Source organism: Bombyx mori, chromosome 18 (genome assembly GCF_030269925.1).
Source record: "Bombyx mori chromosome 18, ASM3026992v2".
Taxonomy (NCBI): Eukaryota; Metazoa; Arthropoda; class Insecta; order Lepidoptera; family Bombycidae; genus Bombyx; species Bombyx mori.
In genome coordinates, this window is record NC_085124.1 from 13,130,152 (window position 1) to 13,148,540 (window position 18,389).

Consider the following 18,389-nt stretch of genomic DNA (forward strand, 5'->3'; position numbering starts at 1 on the left):
AGATTTCCTTCATAGTAAAATTTTTGTATTCATTAAAAATAACATTAGAAAAAATAAATTTAATCACAGTAATAAAATTCCCCTTAAATCTACCCAAAACAACAGTTTATGGTATGGCATAGGAAAACAAAGAAGTTAATATTTACATTACCTAAATACATGCTGTGACATTAAAATTATTTATAAAATTCACTAATGTTGCTCACAATCTTATTACTAATATAAAAATAAATTTGTACTTCAGAAGTTCAAAAAGCAAAGCAAAACGTAACAGGAGAGCTAACGTACAATTCAAAAGGCACTTAGAGACGTTTCGTTAGAATAAGTTACTAGTTTCACCAATACTATGAGCACGTTTGTCTTTCGACCTTCCCAAACTTAATTCACCGTCACTTTTCAAAGGTAATATACCACCTGGCTGCAAATCTGAACTATATTTTGTAGAAACAGACGAAGAACTAGACTCAGAACTTATTGATCTATTCAGTGCACGTATTTTTTTTTTGAGGTTCATTTTTATTTCACCTACGCTACTCAATTCCGACGAGGAATTATCTGCATCAGCTGAACTAGAACTGACTAACGTTTTTCTGAACGTTTTCGACGTAACATCAGTTCCAGTTCTTTTAGTACAAGCGTCTAGATTAGACAGAACTTCTCGTGTTGTCTGAGGTAATCGAAGATTGAATCTTGGTGAGGATAGATTAATTGAAATTCCCAGTTCATCATTTTCTAAGTCAACGCTCGTTTCCCTATTGTTGACATCAAACAGTAAAGGACTAGTTTGTTTATCGACTGCCAATGACAAAGGAAATGGTGAGGTGGTCCTTGTTTTGGTTCTTCTGGGTGATGTCATCACACTTTTAACACGCGCAGGCGAAGTTTGTGTATTCTTCTGCGACGCTGCTATATTTTTTCTAATATTTTCATTTCTATCTTTTGAAGTAGAAGGTTTTGTAATTTTTTCTTCTAATATATCACCGTATTCTTCAATTATGAATTTCTTTATAAAGTCTTTTTCTAATTCCAGCATTTTCTCAACTTCCTTTCTGGGGTCGATTGACATCCATAGATCGTTACGTATAGGTTGAAGGTTTTGTCTCTCATTTGTAGGTGATGTTTGAGTTTCTTTTGGAATTATTTTATTTGATGAATCACTTTGGGTGCCGGTGTCCTGTGTATCTACGTTATGAACAAATTCGAACACATCAACTGAGTCTTTGAATGACAAGTTCGACGCTTTTATGTACGTTCTATTTTGTATTTTGGACGTACTAGGCTTATTGTGATCAGAAATATTGTCTTCGTTATTTGGTTGGTAGTTATTTGAATTCAACTTGTTACCAGAGGTGTCTTTGGCTTCAAGGTGTTCAATATTGTTATAGCTTTCTTCTAAAATTTGTTCCTTTTGGTCTGTATCATCTTCAAAGTCGTCGATATAACTGTCACTCTTATAGCTCACACTATCTTCATTAACAGTTTTAGGTTTGACTCCATTATCTTCATCTTTCTGTATAGTTTTTGATAACGTCTCACTGATTGTCCTTTCAATATCGACAACTTCTTGCATTAAATTTTCATCTGAAGTTGTGAATGTTCTCGAAATAATTTCTTGTTTATTTTTCCTTGGACTATTGTCCCGACTGCTTAAAATTCTGTCTATAATAGGACTTAACGGTACATTCTTATTTGAAATATCACCTATTTCCTTTTCTATATCACTCACTCGAACTCCTCCTAGCGTTAATCGTGAGTAAGGTATATATTCTGTGTTGTTTAGGATAGGTTTTGTTACATTTTTCTTATCAGGCGATGCCTTTTTCTTATTAATTTTATATTTAGACGAAGGTTTGTCGTTTTTGAAAACGTGTCCCCCGTAAACCCTGTTTAGTTTTCTTTTCCATTCTTCAAGATCCGCATAACAACGTTTCTCCGAATCTCTTTTTACTGTTTTCTTGTGAGTTTGAATTACTCGATTTGTACTTTTAGGTGAAATATTAATTGGATGTTTCCTTAATTTAGTTTTGACTTCTAAATTCAAATTATTCGATGACTCACTGCTTTCGCAAGTTGACATTTTAGATACTTTTCTTATTAAGGGCTTAGGTTGGGTAGAATGTGATTGTTCAATAGGCTGCTTATTTAAATCTATATGTTTTACTAAAATTACAGTTGAGTTGCCCTTGTTAGTAGGGACTGGAAAAGTTTCGTTATTCTCAGGTAAAATACTTAAATTGAAAACTTTTTCCAGTTTTAGCTCGCTTCTTATATTAATGTTTGGCATTTTTTGTAACTGTAAATTCTTTTGGATGTTACTAGTTGGTTCTTCATGTTTGTAGCAGAATTCGTTGTAGGCTACTGATAGCGGTTCCTTAATAATTTTACCATTGTTCAGTTTTTTGTTGTATGTTTTATCACTAATTTGTATTAATTTAGTTTTTGAAAAACCCATGTTTCGGTTAATTCGCTTTTGTTTGATTTCAGGAATTGTATTAACTTGAACAGAAGTCGATACTTTAGGTTTCACGTTATGTTTCTTTTTAGTATCAGCGTTAGTCGTACCAGTACTTGGCCCAATAACATTTTTTATCTGTCTAGCCCCAGATCCGTCACGATTTTTGTCAACCAGTTTATGTCCATAGAATTTTGCATTTACCAATTCTTCAATATGAACTTTTTCATTGAATTCCTCGTCCAGCGGAATAGGCGAGGATTTTATTTGAATGCTAGGTTCTTGAAATTTCGATAGCTCCCCTGACAAAATCTTTAGATCGTTTGTAGTCGATTGCAGCATATCATGCAATTTCCTCAACATAATCTCGTCTTCAGGCTTAAGCGCTGGCTCGGAGGTCCATAAATCATCGTCGTTTGTATTTTCCCGTTCCAACTTTTTGCTGCTTTCAACCTGCGATATAAGTAATATTTAATATTAGAAATGTATTTATTTTAAATTCAGATTTAAAATCGATTGTACCTCCTTATTACATTGTAAATAGGGCAAACCTTTTCATAGAAATCAATATATGAGCTGCTAATTATGATAAAATTATCTACTAGTGGTTACCTATTAATATTTACTAGGAGATAGCTTGACAGTATAAGGTGTTGGCTTTTGAAGGAGGAAATGATGAGTACCAGAGACTCCCTTTACTTACCAAATATCGATCGACCGGGTACCTGGAGCGCGGCATCACCTGTTTGCAAGGCACAGTGGCTCCGGCATCCTCTCGGCTGTTCCGCTCCGATCTGTCGACAAACCAAAACTCAATTTGCAGAGCTGAATAGTTTATTCCTAAATGGGAAAACCTGGTTTGGCATTGAGTAAGTAAGATAAGTGGGTTTTGAATGATATATCAAAGTGTTAGAAAGGAGAGTGATCTTAATGGTAACGATAAATCAATGTTTCACAAAGAAATGAGGATGAGAAACGTAATGCAAGGGAATTATGTAGAAAATAATTGTAATGAAAGTATCTTCTATCAATCTGAAGTTTATAAGATGAGGTTGTAAGACTACGTCGCAGACGTTGTAAGGGATGAACGAACCTGTCGCGTGCGACGAAGAGCTCGACGAGTAAATTAACCCATAGACACAGCCCACTGAGTTTCTCGCCGGATCTTCTTAGTGGGTCGCGTTTCCGATCCGGTGGTAGATTCTGCGAAGCACTGCTCTTGCTAGGGCCAGTGTTAGCAACACTCCCGATTTGAGCCCCGTGAGCTCACTTACTCGCCCGGTTACGCTAACATAGCCTCTCAAGGCTATCAGCTTAGGTAGGAAAAAAAAGACAGCCCACTGGTGTCACAACCTAAATACCATCTAGGGGACCTGTTGAATCGTTATTCATGATTGCTTTGCGACAGATGTAAAAAGGATGGTGATATCGGACTATCACGCACCAGCAGTCTAAGAGTGGCCTGAGACGGCCTATAGGACGTGGCCTATTTTGACTGTCCAAGAATTTTATTAATTTTTTTATAATATAAACAGACTAACTCACAGTCTATCTGATGTTAACTGTACCAGAACCGTTAATACACAGCAACGTGATTAATACCAAATGTGACATTGGGCAGAGATTTCTTCTGCTTTGGATATTCTTCCTTCACGACGAACATACCTGATGATGAGGGGTTACCATCGCTCATGGACAATGCCAGAGGCACAGCCAACGCGCTGCCTACCATTGATTACTCTCCATAAACCTTTTGTTGAAGAAAGACAACTACTTGTTATAAAAGCGTGTCTTTGTATCTTTTACACTAAATTTAATTCTTTATTTTTAGTTATACTAGAAGAATCGGTATATTGATTATACACACAATTACGAACTAGCTCTGTCGTTGCTTTTTTCTTAAACAGCTACGCAGTTGTATGTATGGTAATAAGTAGTCCAATCCACTTCTATGATTCAAGCATTTTATCAAATCGGGGTATTTTGGTATCGACACTAATGGCTTCTTATAATAGGTAATAAATCTTGCTCGTATTTTCTTTTTACTGTTATTATTAGAAATAAAAGTACTCTTATGGTTTAGTATCGCGATTTTTAGTGTCATTAAATTATTTCGGATAATAAGAGTAATAAACGAGTTTATTAAAACATTCTTAAGGTTTTCTTGTGAGCAGTTTAAACATAATTTAATATATACATTGGGTCAGAATGCCATAACTACAACTGATTTCTTGGATAAACCTTGGCGAATATCGTTAGCGCGATCCAGGATTCCATAAATTGTAGTTACCGCATACCACCGTCCTCATAGCGGAGCCAAAGGGTGAATTAAATAAAAATGACAAATTATAAAAATCACATCAATTGTATTTCACCAACATGTACATTTTACGTCTTACGTCGTGGCATCTCACATTCCGCTTACGGTAAGAACGAGACGAGTCACAAAACGTTCCGTGTCGACATATAGAGATCGACAACTACAAAAGCCTGTCGGTAGGCGGACCATAGCTTTCCATATATTAAATGTACATTATAAAACATTAAAAATGTATATTTCGTAATGGAAAAACCGAGATAATAGACACATGAAGTAAAAACTTTTTTGATTGTTTTTTTTTTACATGTCTATTCGCCCGTAGCCGAAAAATGCCTTCTATTAAACAATAATTTCCAAATAAGAATGTGCGCGTCAATAGCCTTGATCTGCCAAAGCTCGATAAAAAAGTGTGGCCAGCAACAAAAATATTTGTATAGTTTTTTTTAGTGAATTATTTCCCTAATTATTGTTTTTCTGACCATCTATTTTTTTCGATTTGACAGCTATGACGTCACAATATGGCGCGGGTCCATGCACATTCTTATTTGAAAGGCAAGGTTTTCGTGCTATGTTACAGTTCCGCGTTAAATTACGACTCAAAAACGTCACACTAAATTACACTCTATTTCATATGTACATTTAATATATATAAAAACCACAAAAAATTAAAACATACACGACGCAGAGGCGTCTGTGCATGCATATCCCTTGGCGCCAAAAATCGGCGAGAAAAAATTAATTAACGGCGATCGTCCAAAATTGGGCGTCGTCAGTATTACAATTGTTTTAGCACTACGTTCGACTTCAATTTCGAAACCATCAGAAAAACGACGTTAAGTAGCAACATGAGGCTTTACGATAAAAAACCATCGATATTTCAATATTAAGTTCATATTTCTGCTGAAAATACGCAGTGATAAGCCCTTTGCACTCTAGATGCCTCTTCTTGAAAGATATCTCCGTGAATACATTACTTTGGTTTGTAGGGAACCAACTTTAAGTAACCACTAGTTTTACGACCTCAAATCACGAGGAGACTCGACAATACTAGAGTGCGAAGGGTTGGAAAAAAACACACTTTAAAATACCGGGTCAACCTTGACATAAACGGACAACAATATTTGTTCTGCTAATTAATTCAAGTATTGTGTTAATATAAAATTTCACGACCGCATAAAATGTTAAAAAAGAAAATTACCAGTGTGATAATCGATTTTTTTGGGATGCCATTATTGTCAACGTAACGAATGAAAGTCAAAGATCGCAATCCATCCTGTTCTTCTTACATTGCCAATTTTATCTAAATCAAGACAACTAAGTACACGTTTGTTAGTGCAATGATTAACCCTCAAGTTTTGTACGCTATACATTGCAGGCTCACAAAAAATTAAATTTAATACAGACCAGAGGGGATCAGTCAATGAATATCGTTTTATTTGTGTTAAAGTTGTTGACACACATCCCATATGGTATTCTACAATGATAATATGACAACCAACCGAAAGTTTTCCTGATCGGTTTACAAAGAGAAATGCATTACGCAAAACCAAAATTTCGACAGTTTACAAAAAAAAATCTTTTATTTATTATATAGACACTATTGTTTTTTTTTCAAACGGTACTATCCGATAAAGCACTAAACTTTTGAGTATCTTTAATAAAATCAAAACACACGTTTGGTACGTAAACTCGAATGTTCGCTACTAATACTGAATCGAAACGCCTTGTGGATTGCAATATGGCTGTCAACGCCATTCTTCATCTAGAAATTATTTACAAGTAGATAAAATTATATTTACAGATATATGTACATAATTATGTAACATATAAAATAAATAACGGACATCTCAATTAAATTGAATGTTCTAATCAATGTTTAAAGACATACATTCTGTCTAGACTTAAATATAAAGCTAAGAAAACCAATAAACAAAGCGCAGTCGACAAATAAGCTGTTATTTAATTTGATTTTAGAAAAATGTTTAAGTCTTTCAGCGAAGATTCAATGAAGCACGGCAGGTACACAACATCAATAAGAAGATTCTAGACGGTGAACCCCGTAAAGAAATCGCGTAAATCATAATATTACAAAGGCCGATATCTGATAGCCTTCGAAATTGACGTGCACTACGAATCGTTTAAGATTACGAAATACATACATATTTATAAATCGATAATAATTATATTGATTAATTCACTTTATACAAATACAGCAGCGAGTTTTAAGAGTTCCTATAACGGCCGCTTCTCTTTGCGGTAATGACAATTTGACATTTCACAAAATGACTAGGTATGCCTCCCCACACACACATACAAAGCGCTCACGCTAATACTGCAGCCTACCCGCGCGGGCGCGCTCCAACCTCGTCTCCGCACTATACTTAATCAACAAGAAGACGTCAGCTTGGAGCACGGACGACGCTGAACCCCCAAATAACTCTTTTAACTTAACTTTACAAAACAACTCAATCGTCGGTGACGTTTCTTTGACGTCGCTCTGTGCCAGCCAATTAGAATTTTGATCAATTTCGAATCTCATTTAAATAGTTTAGAATAAAACAATTTCCGTGATGCCGAATGATGGGCCAATAGCAGAACAGTAATGGAACTCGAACCACTCTAAAAAAATCGCAATCTAGAAAAAAATAAGTTTCTTTTGCGCTTGTTACAAATACAATTTTACATCGAACTAGTCTGTGCACGGAGCTTCGGGTCTCCTAAAATTCAAGAACTACATCTTTACAATCAGACATCTGAACTACGAAAATCATGTCATGTTCTTTATATCATAATACTCGTACATTATACAAGAATCACATAAATAAATGCCAAGTCAGCGATGTTTCAGAATCTAAAGGTAACTTAGAAAATGGCATCTGAAGAACTTTCGCTCGGGATAAATTCCTCGACTCGAAAAACCAAAAAAAGTTTTTTTTTTCATTCAGATCAATAATTCCACCCGTTAATGGCGCGGGTGCTCCACTCCTATGACGTATAGAAAAACTACCAAAACCAACGTGAACTTCATTCGAAACATAACGGGAGCGTCGTCGGACGCCCGCCGCGTACAAGAATCACCAAACGAAGTCCACGATGCATTTCGCCGATCGTCGGGAAGTGAAATCGAATCGATCGTGAGGTTCGTCGAGCGAACCGATATAGTAACGGTTGACTATTTACAATGTTATATACAAGACGTTCGTCGGTGTTCCGCCGCGGAGCCGCCGGGCGGCCTCGTGCCGCGGCTCTCCTCCCGCGAGCGAGAGGGACAACAGATACAGTCGGCCTGACCAGGTGCCGCTCTAAGTCTCGCGTTCCTTCTTCGGTTTCAGTTCGTCTCCCATTATCGTAGCAATTTCACCCTGCATGAATGCCCACGGGACCGTCGAGTTCGCCAGGGGGCATTTCTCTCCGCTGGGACAGTACACCTGCAATCGATCGATGAATATGAGAGTCTACTTCATTTTTAGCACGAATTTACGTAACGAATGATATGCAACTTTGTAAACGACAAGCGTTGTAAATAAAAACTAACCTCGGATCCCTGCTGTCTCTTGATCGAGTCCCGGGAGCAGGGGAAACAGAACTTATGGTGCGGTTGGCTGGGGCACTGCACGAAATGCGTATCTTCCAAGCGTTCCTGGCACAAGGTGCATTTGAGTAACGGTGCGGATGCGGATGCGGGCACTTCGGCGCCTTCACCGGCCTCCGTAGACGACACCGACGTCGTCGACGACACGTGTCGAGAGCCCGACGACCGCCGCCCGCCGTTCGACCCTGCCGGACCGTAAATTAATTCATTAGCTATCTTTTGATCGATCGACTTGTGCATTACGGTACCGAGCGAGAATAATATCTGAGTAATTTCGAGTTCACATCAATGATAAAAGTCGGCAGAGCTTAAAGAGACGGTGATGGGCGCAAGCGGTCGTCGGGCGCCACGCCGTTGGGCATCGGACGCCCGCTCGAGTCCGATCCGTCATGTGATACGAAATAAACCGATTTTTCAGATAACAATTTTAATCCGCTTTCATTGTACCGTCATTAGAAACATAAATAGCCATCACTTGTTTTTTGTTTTTACCTGAAGAATTTGGCGAGTGTTGGCTAGACCGGCTGGCAGATCGTTGCGTCTGGGGCTGTGGTGGTGATCCTCCGGCTGATCGCGGGGATCCCGGAGGCAAAGTGTCAGTCACTGACATTAGTGCGGCCATCGGAGATGGTCCAGCGCCAGGAGCGCCTGTCACCGGTGGCGAACCAGCCGTGCGACCGAGGGGTGAGCCTGCCGATCCATTGGTCAGCGGTGCGGGATTCCCATATCCTGTGAAAATCGCTAAGGTTGAAGTGGTTTACAAAGGTCTATATTTCCAGTCAGGTTCAGTGAGGCAAACAACAGCAACCGAGTTCATATTTAAGATGCAGAAGGCTTTCTATTATATTAAATCCGTTGTTGATCTGTAAGTGATAATCGAAACGAAAAGAATGTTGTTGTCACAGCTGTTGGAAATAGTGTTGCGTACTATTACGTAAGACACGCCCGAGAAAAAAAAAACACGACACTATTACACGATAAAACGTGGATTCGATATTACAACTCATATATGTGTCCATTCTTAAAATAACAAATTTCATTCTGCATAATGTATATTACGAAATAACAGAAAAGATATCATTAAAATATATGTCTGTTGGTTTAGAATATTTTCTGGCACGGAAATTGACTATGAAGCTTAGAGCTGCATATAATGTTAACAAATTACATACGAGTCGACATCATTTCATTTTATCCGTATAACCTGAGATTCAATTTTGGATGACACACCGTTTGTGCAGAACTGACGGATAGTAAACATTCACTCTAGACGTGCGCTAATCATGTTCGGAACTGGATTGAACATGACATCGTTCTTTTGAGTGTCGGAACTAGTTCCAGTAAACATGTTCGCGGAACTGTTTAGTTTCACGAACATGTTAAGTCTAGTAGCTGTTTGTAGTTTGTAGCTGTTTAGTTCCGCGGACATATTAAGTCTAGTAGCTGTTTGAAGCTGTTTAGTTCCGCGGACATGTTAAGTCTAGTAGCTGTTTGTAGTGTAGCGAATCACGTATTAAATTATTATTAATTACACAATATTTTTCAAAAAAGGTATTAAAAATACAATTTTTTAAAAACACTATATAAAAATAGATTGCCGCTTATGGCAATTATTATTGTAATTATTATTTTGTAAGGTTTTTAGTTTTAGGTTCATTGTTACAGCTGGTTGCATAATTTATTAATGTACTGTAATTACTTTGTAATAATTTCAATTACTCTACTACTTTCATTATTTTTCCATGTATTGTACGATGCACCGGAAACTATAACCTATCAATTGTTAATTAAAATACCACGTTATTCTGATATACAACGTAAATTGAGCTCGTTGTAGCCTTACAACCTTTTTCCCATAACCGAGATACCGAATAGCGAAAGTGGTGAATGTTTTAAAATTCTCGAATTTTGAATTATGATTTTCTAAGAAATGGTCTACAAACACTTAAGGTTAAGTGCTCGTAGGAATGATGCATGGTCAAGGTCAAAATCCATGGCAAAACATTTTAATTTATTCAACTATCGACTGTAACACGTAGGTCGTAGAGCATAACTTCAATATTAATAAAAATGTAATATGAAAGAGCTCCACACGCAGTTTCATGCACTCGCTCCATCTCACTCTTTACGTGGACTCGTGTCGGTTCGAGACTCGTTCGGGTGGACTCGCCGCGCCACGCCTCCGCGCCGCGCGGTACCTATGCTCTAATCATGTCCGCATGTCCGTCATGTTCAACGCGTTCGTAGTTCCTGCATAACAGTACACTTGGAATGGAAATGGAACTGTCTGAACATGTTAATTTTGACAACTCGGATTGAATGATATAGTTCCATATGAGGACATAGTTCCAGGAACTATTTAGGTCCGGAACTACGCATGTCTAATTCACTCTCACACATGAATGTCTTATTAATAGCGCTTGCCGAGAAACTGTTTTAATACGAACGACTGCGTTGTACTGCAGTGCGATGAAATGTGTCACCGAAAACACTAAAGAGCAGACAAATTTTCGATTTAATTTGAAAATTTGAGATTTAAAAAACTCTTGAACGATTAGAATCATAGTGAGTCGCAAACATTAATAGAACTTGTTTACTATACACACGCACGAATATTTGAATAAATTATGATCGTGTTGATTTTAATATTAATCATTCTTGTGACACCAAATTTAATTGGGAATCTATATTTACGAACTTAATGTTTAAGATTCACAGTATAGGTCAAGACTTAGCGAAACATTCAGACTCGTTTGAAGTAGCTTTGTTGTGTCGGGATCTACACTATTAAATTAATAGGGTTCGAAGGCTCGACCATTATGGGAATAGGTGACGTCACGAACTATGACCTTTTTGGCTGACGGCTAGTGGTGACCGAGCGCTCCCTGTACTCAACAACACCACGGAATGTGGTCGAACAACTCTGCCAAGCGTAGGCAGGCGCTATATTTTTTCACCCGACTGCCTGCCTACATACGTACGCGAGCGAAAATGTCGTCACGCGACGTTGCCACACCGTCGTGTCGTGCATGCATTCACGCCGCGATCCGCGTTTACATTACGTGGGTGTTTGTACGTAGCATTGTGGTGCGAGAGGCCGCGGGCTCGCTTTCGAGAACGCTCAACTAGTCCGACCGGTTTCGTATTTATGGACTGTGTTAATGCACCTACCTAGATATCATTCCCGAGGCGGACGCTTGCGCAAAACATCTACAGTCATTATGGGAGCACGTTCGCGTCCGCTACAATCATTAATGTTATCATCATACAGCTCGTATATTTGTAACATTTGAAATAAGCAACCGTTTCATAAATACTGGTTGCGTGTTATTTGTAAACAATAGTTTAATTCTGTTTTGTAATTATTATGCTGAATTGTAATTTTCGTACTGAAGTTAGTTAGTAGGTATTTCAGAATCTACAAATATTTTTAGTCGTTAGTTTAAATCGGTTATTCCTTTAAATTTAACGTTGGTAATTCTTTTACATTATTACATTTTCATAATCATAGTGTTTAAACAATCATGTAAATATTGAATTGTACATTGATAACAATCCAAACATAAAAAGAATAGGCAGTAAATAGTAAATGTTCTATTCTAAATTGTAATGTCTGTGCATTTTCCAACAGTTTTTTGGCATGGATAAAATTTCAAATATAGAGGAGCATGCATGCTATGAAAATTAATAATAATAATTTGTTAATCAAAATACATACATTTTGCAATTATTCTACACACAAAATGTTTTTTTAATTTATTTTTGTATAATGAAATCGGTTGCTAATTGTTTTTAATGCATTTAAAAAATCGCGAATTAGGACCGGGTTTCCTATGAAAAAAAAAAAAAAACTCACCATTCGTTTTAAACGTAGTTCCATCAAAAGAAGGAGTACGGAGAGGATGTTTCTCTTGTTTGAAAACGCGATCTGGCGCGAAAGGAGCAGCTAGTGATACTGCTGGCAGTGAATCACCACGGGTTAGAGGCGGCCGAGAGTGTTCTTCTAGAAGTCTTTTAGCTGGTTCGTGATGCGACTGATGGTCATCATCATCCATTGGTCGTTTTAAAGTGAGACCAGGAGCAAGACGTGCCCCTGCATGTGCCGGAAGATGATGTGTAGGTAAATGGGCTAGTCGTCTACCCTCATGTTCGTCTCTTCGGCTTCCATATTCAGCCAGAAGGCCTGCACTAGCCGTAGGTCGTGGATGGTGTAACGTAAAACCAACCGTCGGTGTATGGTGAGCTGGAGGTGCAGGTTGTCCTCTTGTTGTTTCTGCTCCATTTTGATGGGCTTCTAAGGGCGTACGATGTGCTCCTTTTGCATGCGACGGACCACGACCTTCTTGGAAACCATGAGCGCGTTTTAGTTGTCTAGCTGTTTCTAGAACTACTTCGATTCGATCGGCGCCCTCGTAATTTACACACCCTCGACACACTGCTTCTGAAAACTCATGCAACATTGCCCACGGCATGCGGGGCAAGTCGCAGAGGTAGCAGTGTTGCCGTTTCTGCATCACCGACATCTCGCCGCCGGGTGTAGTGCGGAGTGCGAGAGATCGGTTTTCTTCGTTTCTCTTGAAAATTGTCACTGATTTATTATGCCTTCGGGAAAAAACACTGTCACCATGGTAGTCACAAATAAAAACACAAAACTTCACATTCGACTTCGCGGACGACAGTTGTTTGTTGCCACTACATAAAAGACACTAGCTTCTTTAAGAGGTCGAGGAAAGACTGAGCTTCGGCGGCGTGTGTGTGGCGGGGGGGCCGGGCGCGGCAGCCATTATCGAGCGGTGACGTCAGCGCGCGCAGCACCGCCACGCCACCGCGACGAGGACGAGCCGTTAGCCGCGACGCGGATGCGCCACTCGTCCCGACCCCGACGACGCGCTTATCGCACGATAACGACGAACCCGTCTAAATACGCATTGAAAAAAGCAATGAGGTTACCTACTCAATTTTTCGAGAGTTCAATGGTGTAGTAAAGGTAGGTAGGTGCCCTACTCTATATTAAAGTACCTACTTATTATTGGCATAGATTAAGATTTCTAGCCAGTCTTAGGTACCTACTTAATAGGAAATATACAAAAGCGTATTCACGTAGCCATAAATTAAAGTAATCAAGCTATTAATAGGTATTAAATTCTTTAAATTAAATATTTAACGCAACTGCTTATTTACAAAAGCGTATTCACGTAGCCATATCTTAATATGGTAATCAAGGTATTATTATCAAGTTCTTTAAATGAACTATATAACGCAACCGCTGTTTACGTCAGTTTAATTAGAACCACCTATAAATGAATCACACAGTCGCCATACATACTGACACGGCCACGACCCTTTATTCATAGTCCGTGTTATTCAACGAAAGTAAACAGCGTGTTGTAGAATAACAATTAGCGTTAAAATATAACGTAGACACGTCCGATACATTAAATTTCAGTATATTCTCTCCCATCTATTCTCGGTCGGTTTCCTTTCTGACGGCTGCATTCTAAATTATTATTATTACTACTACCAAGCGACTGGATAGGATCCGGTTGGCGTGGAAGCGGGGGGACGCGACCGGTGTGTCGGCCATCTTGAGACGTGACGTCACGTGACGAGTCAGCCGAGCGTGCAGATCGGCAACGTCGCACCGTTCACTTTGCCTTGTTGCCGCTCATTTTTGTTGTGCTTAATAATAATGGAAACAGCTCTCATCACTTTTTGTATGCAGCCGAGGATCGGAGAAAAAACAGTTATACGGCCAGGTAAACGTGAACGGTCGACAAGAACGATTATATCGCTTATAATAAATTAACACGTTTTTGAGTTTTAACGTTGTTCTAAATACGTCATTTTGTAACACAATACCTGAATATGGTCATACTTTGTGTACTTTTAGTGACCGAATATATATCGTTCAGTAATGTGAACTGCAGTTTGATTTCAGCCATCACTAAAAAAATCATTAATTTAACATATTTATTCCACAGACGGATTGCAAAATTAAGTCAACGTATTCTGTATCCACTATCTTCTATCAGCGATTATATCAGTGTCTACTATACATTTTATACTCATCGTTATTATTTGCAATTACTCGTTTAATTCATCCACCATTCATTTGTCTTTCTGCACTCCTATTTCTATCTATATTTTTACATGGATACAATTCTCCATTTTTGATAATATTCCCGTGATACCTACGTAGTACGTATTTATAAGAAAACTTTGTTTAGTGACTTATTTATAATATGGCATCCTCCGTGAAATGTGACGGTTGCTGGTGGTAAGGTCATCTTGTCAGCCTATTCGGATTGGTACTATCGTCCTGTCTATTTTTGCCGTGAGACAATTATACGATTCGGTTTAAAAGATGGGCCGCTGCAATTCGCAGCGTTACACTTCATTAAGCATGTAACTCAAAGCAGAAAATGCTTTGGGTTCCGAACCCCGAAGGCCTGTAGTATCCAAAAACGGACATTACGTTAATAGTATTGCTGTATTTGTAGTAGAAAACAAGCTTATTACAGTACGTCCACTGTACAAAATCATTAAATGCTTCATACAAGCAGTGCGATCCACATTTGCGCATATAGAAACAAAAGACAAAGCCTTGATTGACTCTGAGGAATAACGGAAATCGATTATGAGAAAACGCAGGCAACATACACTGTACGAATGATTCAACACTTCTAATTCACTGGATAGATAATCAAACACCCGGATAGCAATTTGAAATTTCAGTGTTCATTGTTATAGACGGTAATACATTGGCGGCATTGGTCAAACTGTTGAAAGCATATAAGCGAGTAATCAATATATTATTCGGAATACTTGGACAATCAAAGTCAAGCCTATCTATTGCTACTAACCTGTTATGCTAGTTTTACCGAAAGTGACATATAATTTTAATTATCGTCATTTATTATTAGCCAGATGACATGGAAGAAGGCTTGGGCATTGTCTTGAACCATTCAACACAGAACATAGATGTGGCAGCTGATATTGACAGTAAAATCACGAGACTTTGGAACGAAACGGTTTAAAACGTCAATTTTATAAAGTTCGGACAAAAACTTAATTGAAATCGTGTTATCCAAGTGTAGAAATATTTACTGGAGTTTGATGAACTGTAGCGTCAAAGCTCCATTTCAACATTAAAACGAATTAAAAATGTGTCCAGAAATACAATGGAACATAATTTGAATTACCTCACTATAATGAATATAGTGTTATTTCTGAATTTGCACACACTAAATCAAGAAAAGTCTATATGTTAATGTTCTGTTTTCTTTACATTAATTTTTTTTCAGAAGGAATGCTATTTAAGGGCTTTATAATCATATACATATACTTTAGGTTTCGGGCTGGCCGTATTCGGCACTGCAACGAAGGTATCATATGATTTATAGGTTCCGTTAATCGCTTAGCAACAATCGTGCGTTTTATCTATGTCTACCTCAATCCAAAACATTAAGATTACTATATAGTGTCATCGCACCTTTTAATGTTATTTTCAACAACCACGAAACGTCAGATCAACTTGAAAATTTGCGTAGGTATCATGTACCGATAAGGAGGATCAAAACGAAGATGTTTGAGTTGTTGTTTTAGCATTTTTTTTCAGTTCTTTAACTATACATAAGTTTGTTTAATTTTAGCATCAGTTTAAATTCCCTAACATTAAATTAATTTAAAACCGAAAAATCACAACAACAAAAAAATCCTGAAATCTACTTTATAATGTAGACTCGCAAGGCACGTACTACAAAAATTCTAGACTCTTCATCAAGCCTAAGAGGGTTGGGGTTGTAAGCACTCTGCATAGGGGTGGGACGGATCGATGCGTCGGCGGGAACTGCGCATGTGCTAGTTGGTCCACACCTAACAACACGTGTCACTGTTTATTTACGTTGAGTGATCGTAATAAGAAACGAATTAAAGTGAATTAACTACGTCAAACTGTTATTAATTTGCCCAATTTAATACTTTTGCCAAAGTTCGTAGCGAAGCGTCCTTCCTAAATAGTAGATTCAACTGATTTTTAAAGGAGTGTGTCTATGGGAACGATTCGAATTGTATAAGGCTACACAAATACTTTTGATACAAAGTCTTTAAGAATGAGATGAAAATAAGAATGTATAGGGGGAAATCGTACACATCCCCATTCTGAATGGTTTCATAACGCCTTTTAAGTGACCTGTCATCACTGAATCAGCGAATTTACGGCTACTAATCCCGGAGGGCGAGGAAAGTTATTCTACGAGATCTAAAGAGGTCAAAATGCCGAATGCTATGTTACCGAATGCCGGTTAGAAGTTTTATAAGTACGACCAATTTAGTAGCCGAATATACATTATTATCGGTAGCAGCAAAATTGTCGTCGTGAAGTACGACGACAGTTTTGCCATCCTAGCTTTGAGCGCATACTCTGCGTTCAATTGGGGTATTTTTTTAAAAACCACTGGTACGACAAAGTCACTGGAAAAGGAACTACGTAACTGCAATTGCAAAAGCAGTCGCGGGAAATTAAAAAAAAAAGTGACCGGTTGATCACTTTTTAGATTTATGAAACCTTGAATAGATTTCGATGGATATTTAGGTTTTTTTTTAAGTAATTACACTTTTATTACGATAAACACTTTTTAGCGTTTTTATCAGCATTTTGTTTTTTCGTTTTATTGTTACTACTACTAATAATAATGTAATTAGTGTTAATAAAATGCATAAACTACACCATCGATTTAAATGAGAGTTTTGTAAGAGGAACTTTAAAAATACGTAACTTTAACGTAAATGCGCCACCCACCTTGAGATATAAGTTCTAAGGTCTCAAGTATAGTTACAACGGCTGCCCCACCCTTTAAACCGAAACGCATTACTGCTTCACGGCAGAAATAGGCAGAGTGGTGGTACCCACCGGCGCGGACTCACAAGAGGTGGTAGGACCAGTAATTACGCAAATTATAATTTTGCGGGTTTCATTTTTATTACACGATGTTATTCCTTCACCGTGGAAGTCAATCGTGAACATTTATTGAGTACATATTTCATTAGAAAAATTGGTACCCGCCTGAGATTCGAACACCGGTGCATCGCTCAACACGAATGCACCGGACGTCTTATCCGTTAGGCCACGACGACTTCAAAAATGGAAATGGTATAATTAGAAAAGAGTAATAAAAATCAAATTTACAATTTTTAGTGTTTTTTTTCAGTCTTTGTTTGTTCCCATATGTTTCCGGAATTACTCAATCAATTTTCATAGTTTTCATCTAAACTAATAGATAGGCACTATATTGAATTGGAGCAAAGTTTATTATAGCCTTTGTTGCAAAAAGTTATCATCATTACAAAAATTATCGAAATTATAATTTTACAGAAATATAGAAATCACTTTATATTTTTGATGTGGCATAGATACAAAATAATATTATTAATACGAAAATAATCGTCCGTCTGTTCCTTTTTAATGCCTAAACCAATGAACTGATTTTAAAGAAATCTGCTATGAAAATAGGTTATAGCTCTATTAAAGAAATATAGGCTCAATTCAGCCCAGTACTGAGCATGGGACCACGCGTTAGTGTAGTTGACACCTAGTAAATACTAAAATTATGGACTTAAACGACATTATACACAAAAATAACATTTGCAAAAAAAAAAAAAACAAGAAACCAGTTGCGATTTGCATGCACATGCTATTCTAAGTATAAGAAAAAAAAAATACTATTTATATTTGTACTCGCTTAGAACTGGCTATTCTTGACATTAAAATAAAAAACTCGATTCGAGATTGATAACAAATTTTCCACGATTTAAAACTAGTTTTCGAAATGATCTACAACTTGATTGAAATTGAATGTAGCAACGAATAAAATAGTGATACAGTCGTCAGTTGACATTTGTAATAATTGAAGAGAATAGTAAATTTAGATTCTTAATTTTTGAGGACCTTGAACATTGTGCCTTTTTTGTATAAAGTATCCAATTTAGCCAATATCCAATTATAAAGCATCTCGTTTTTACCATCG

General features: G+C 37.6%; 2 protein-coding genes across 3 annotated transcripts in view; both read right to left on the minus strand.

Annotated features, from left to right (window-relative positions):
* Positions 1 to 44: 44 nt before the first annotated feature.
* The window catches only part of LOC101740927 (uncharacterized), a 134,930-nt gene continuing 116,585 nt past the window's right edge, over positions 45 to 18,389 (minus strand). The window contains exons 4-5 of the mRNA XM_004928397.5: positions 3,156 to 3,246; positions 45 to 2,905 (exon numbers count right to left, since the gene is read on the minus strand). Of these exons, the coding sequence (XP_004928454.2) occupies positions 317 to 2,905; positions 3,156 to 3,246 (2,680 nt within the window). The 3' untranslated portion in view covers positions 45 to 316. The remainder of the gene's footprint in view (positions 2,906 to 3,155; positions 3,247 to 18,389) is intronic.
* On the minus strand, positions 4,799 to 14,413 carry LOC101737357 (interferon regulatory factor 2-binding protein-like A). Of its 2 annotated transcripts, none has more exons than XM_004928305.5 (4): positions 12,221 to 14,413; positions 8,857 to 9,093; positions 8,308 to 8,549; positions 4,799 to 8,200 (listed from the first exon to the last, which is right to left on the minus strand). In XM_004928305.5, the coding sequence occupies exons 1-4, from the start codon at positions 12,885 to 12,887 to the stop codon at positions 8,075 to 8,077; spliced, it is 1,272 nt and encodes a 423-aa protein (XP_004928362.1). In that variant the 5' UTR covers positions 12,888 to 14,413; the 3' UTR covers positions 4,799 to 8,074. The 2 variants fall into 2 exon arrangements, with proteins under 2 accessions (XP_004928362.1, XP_021205005.1); XM_021349330.3 differs by having other exon boundaries at positions 8,857 to 9,105.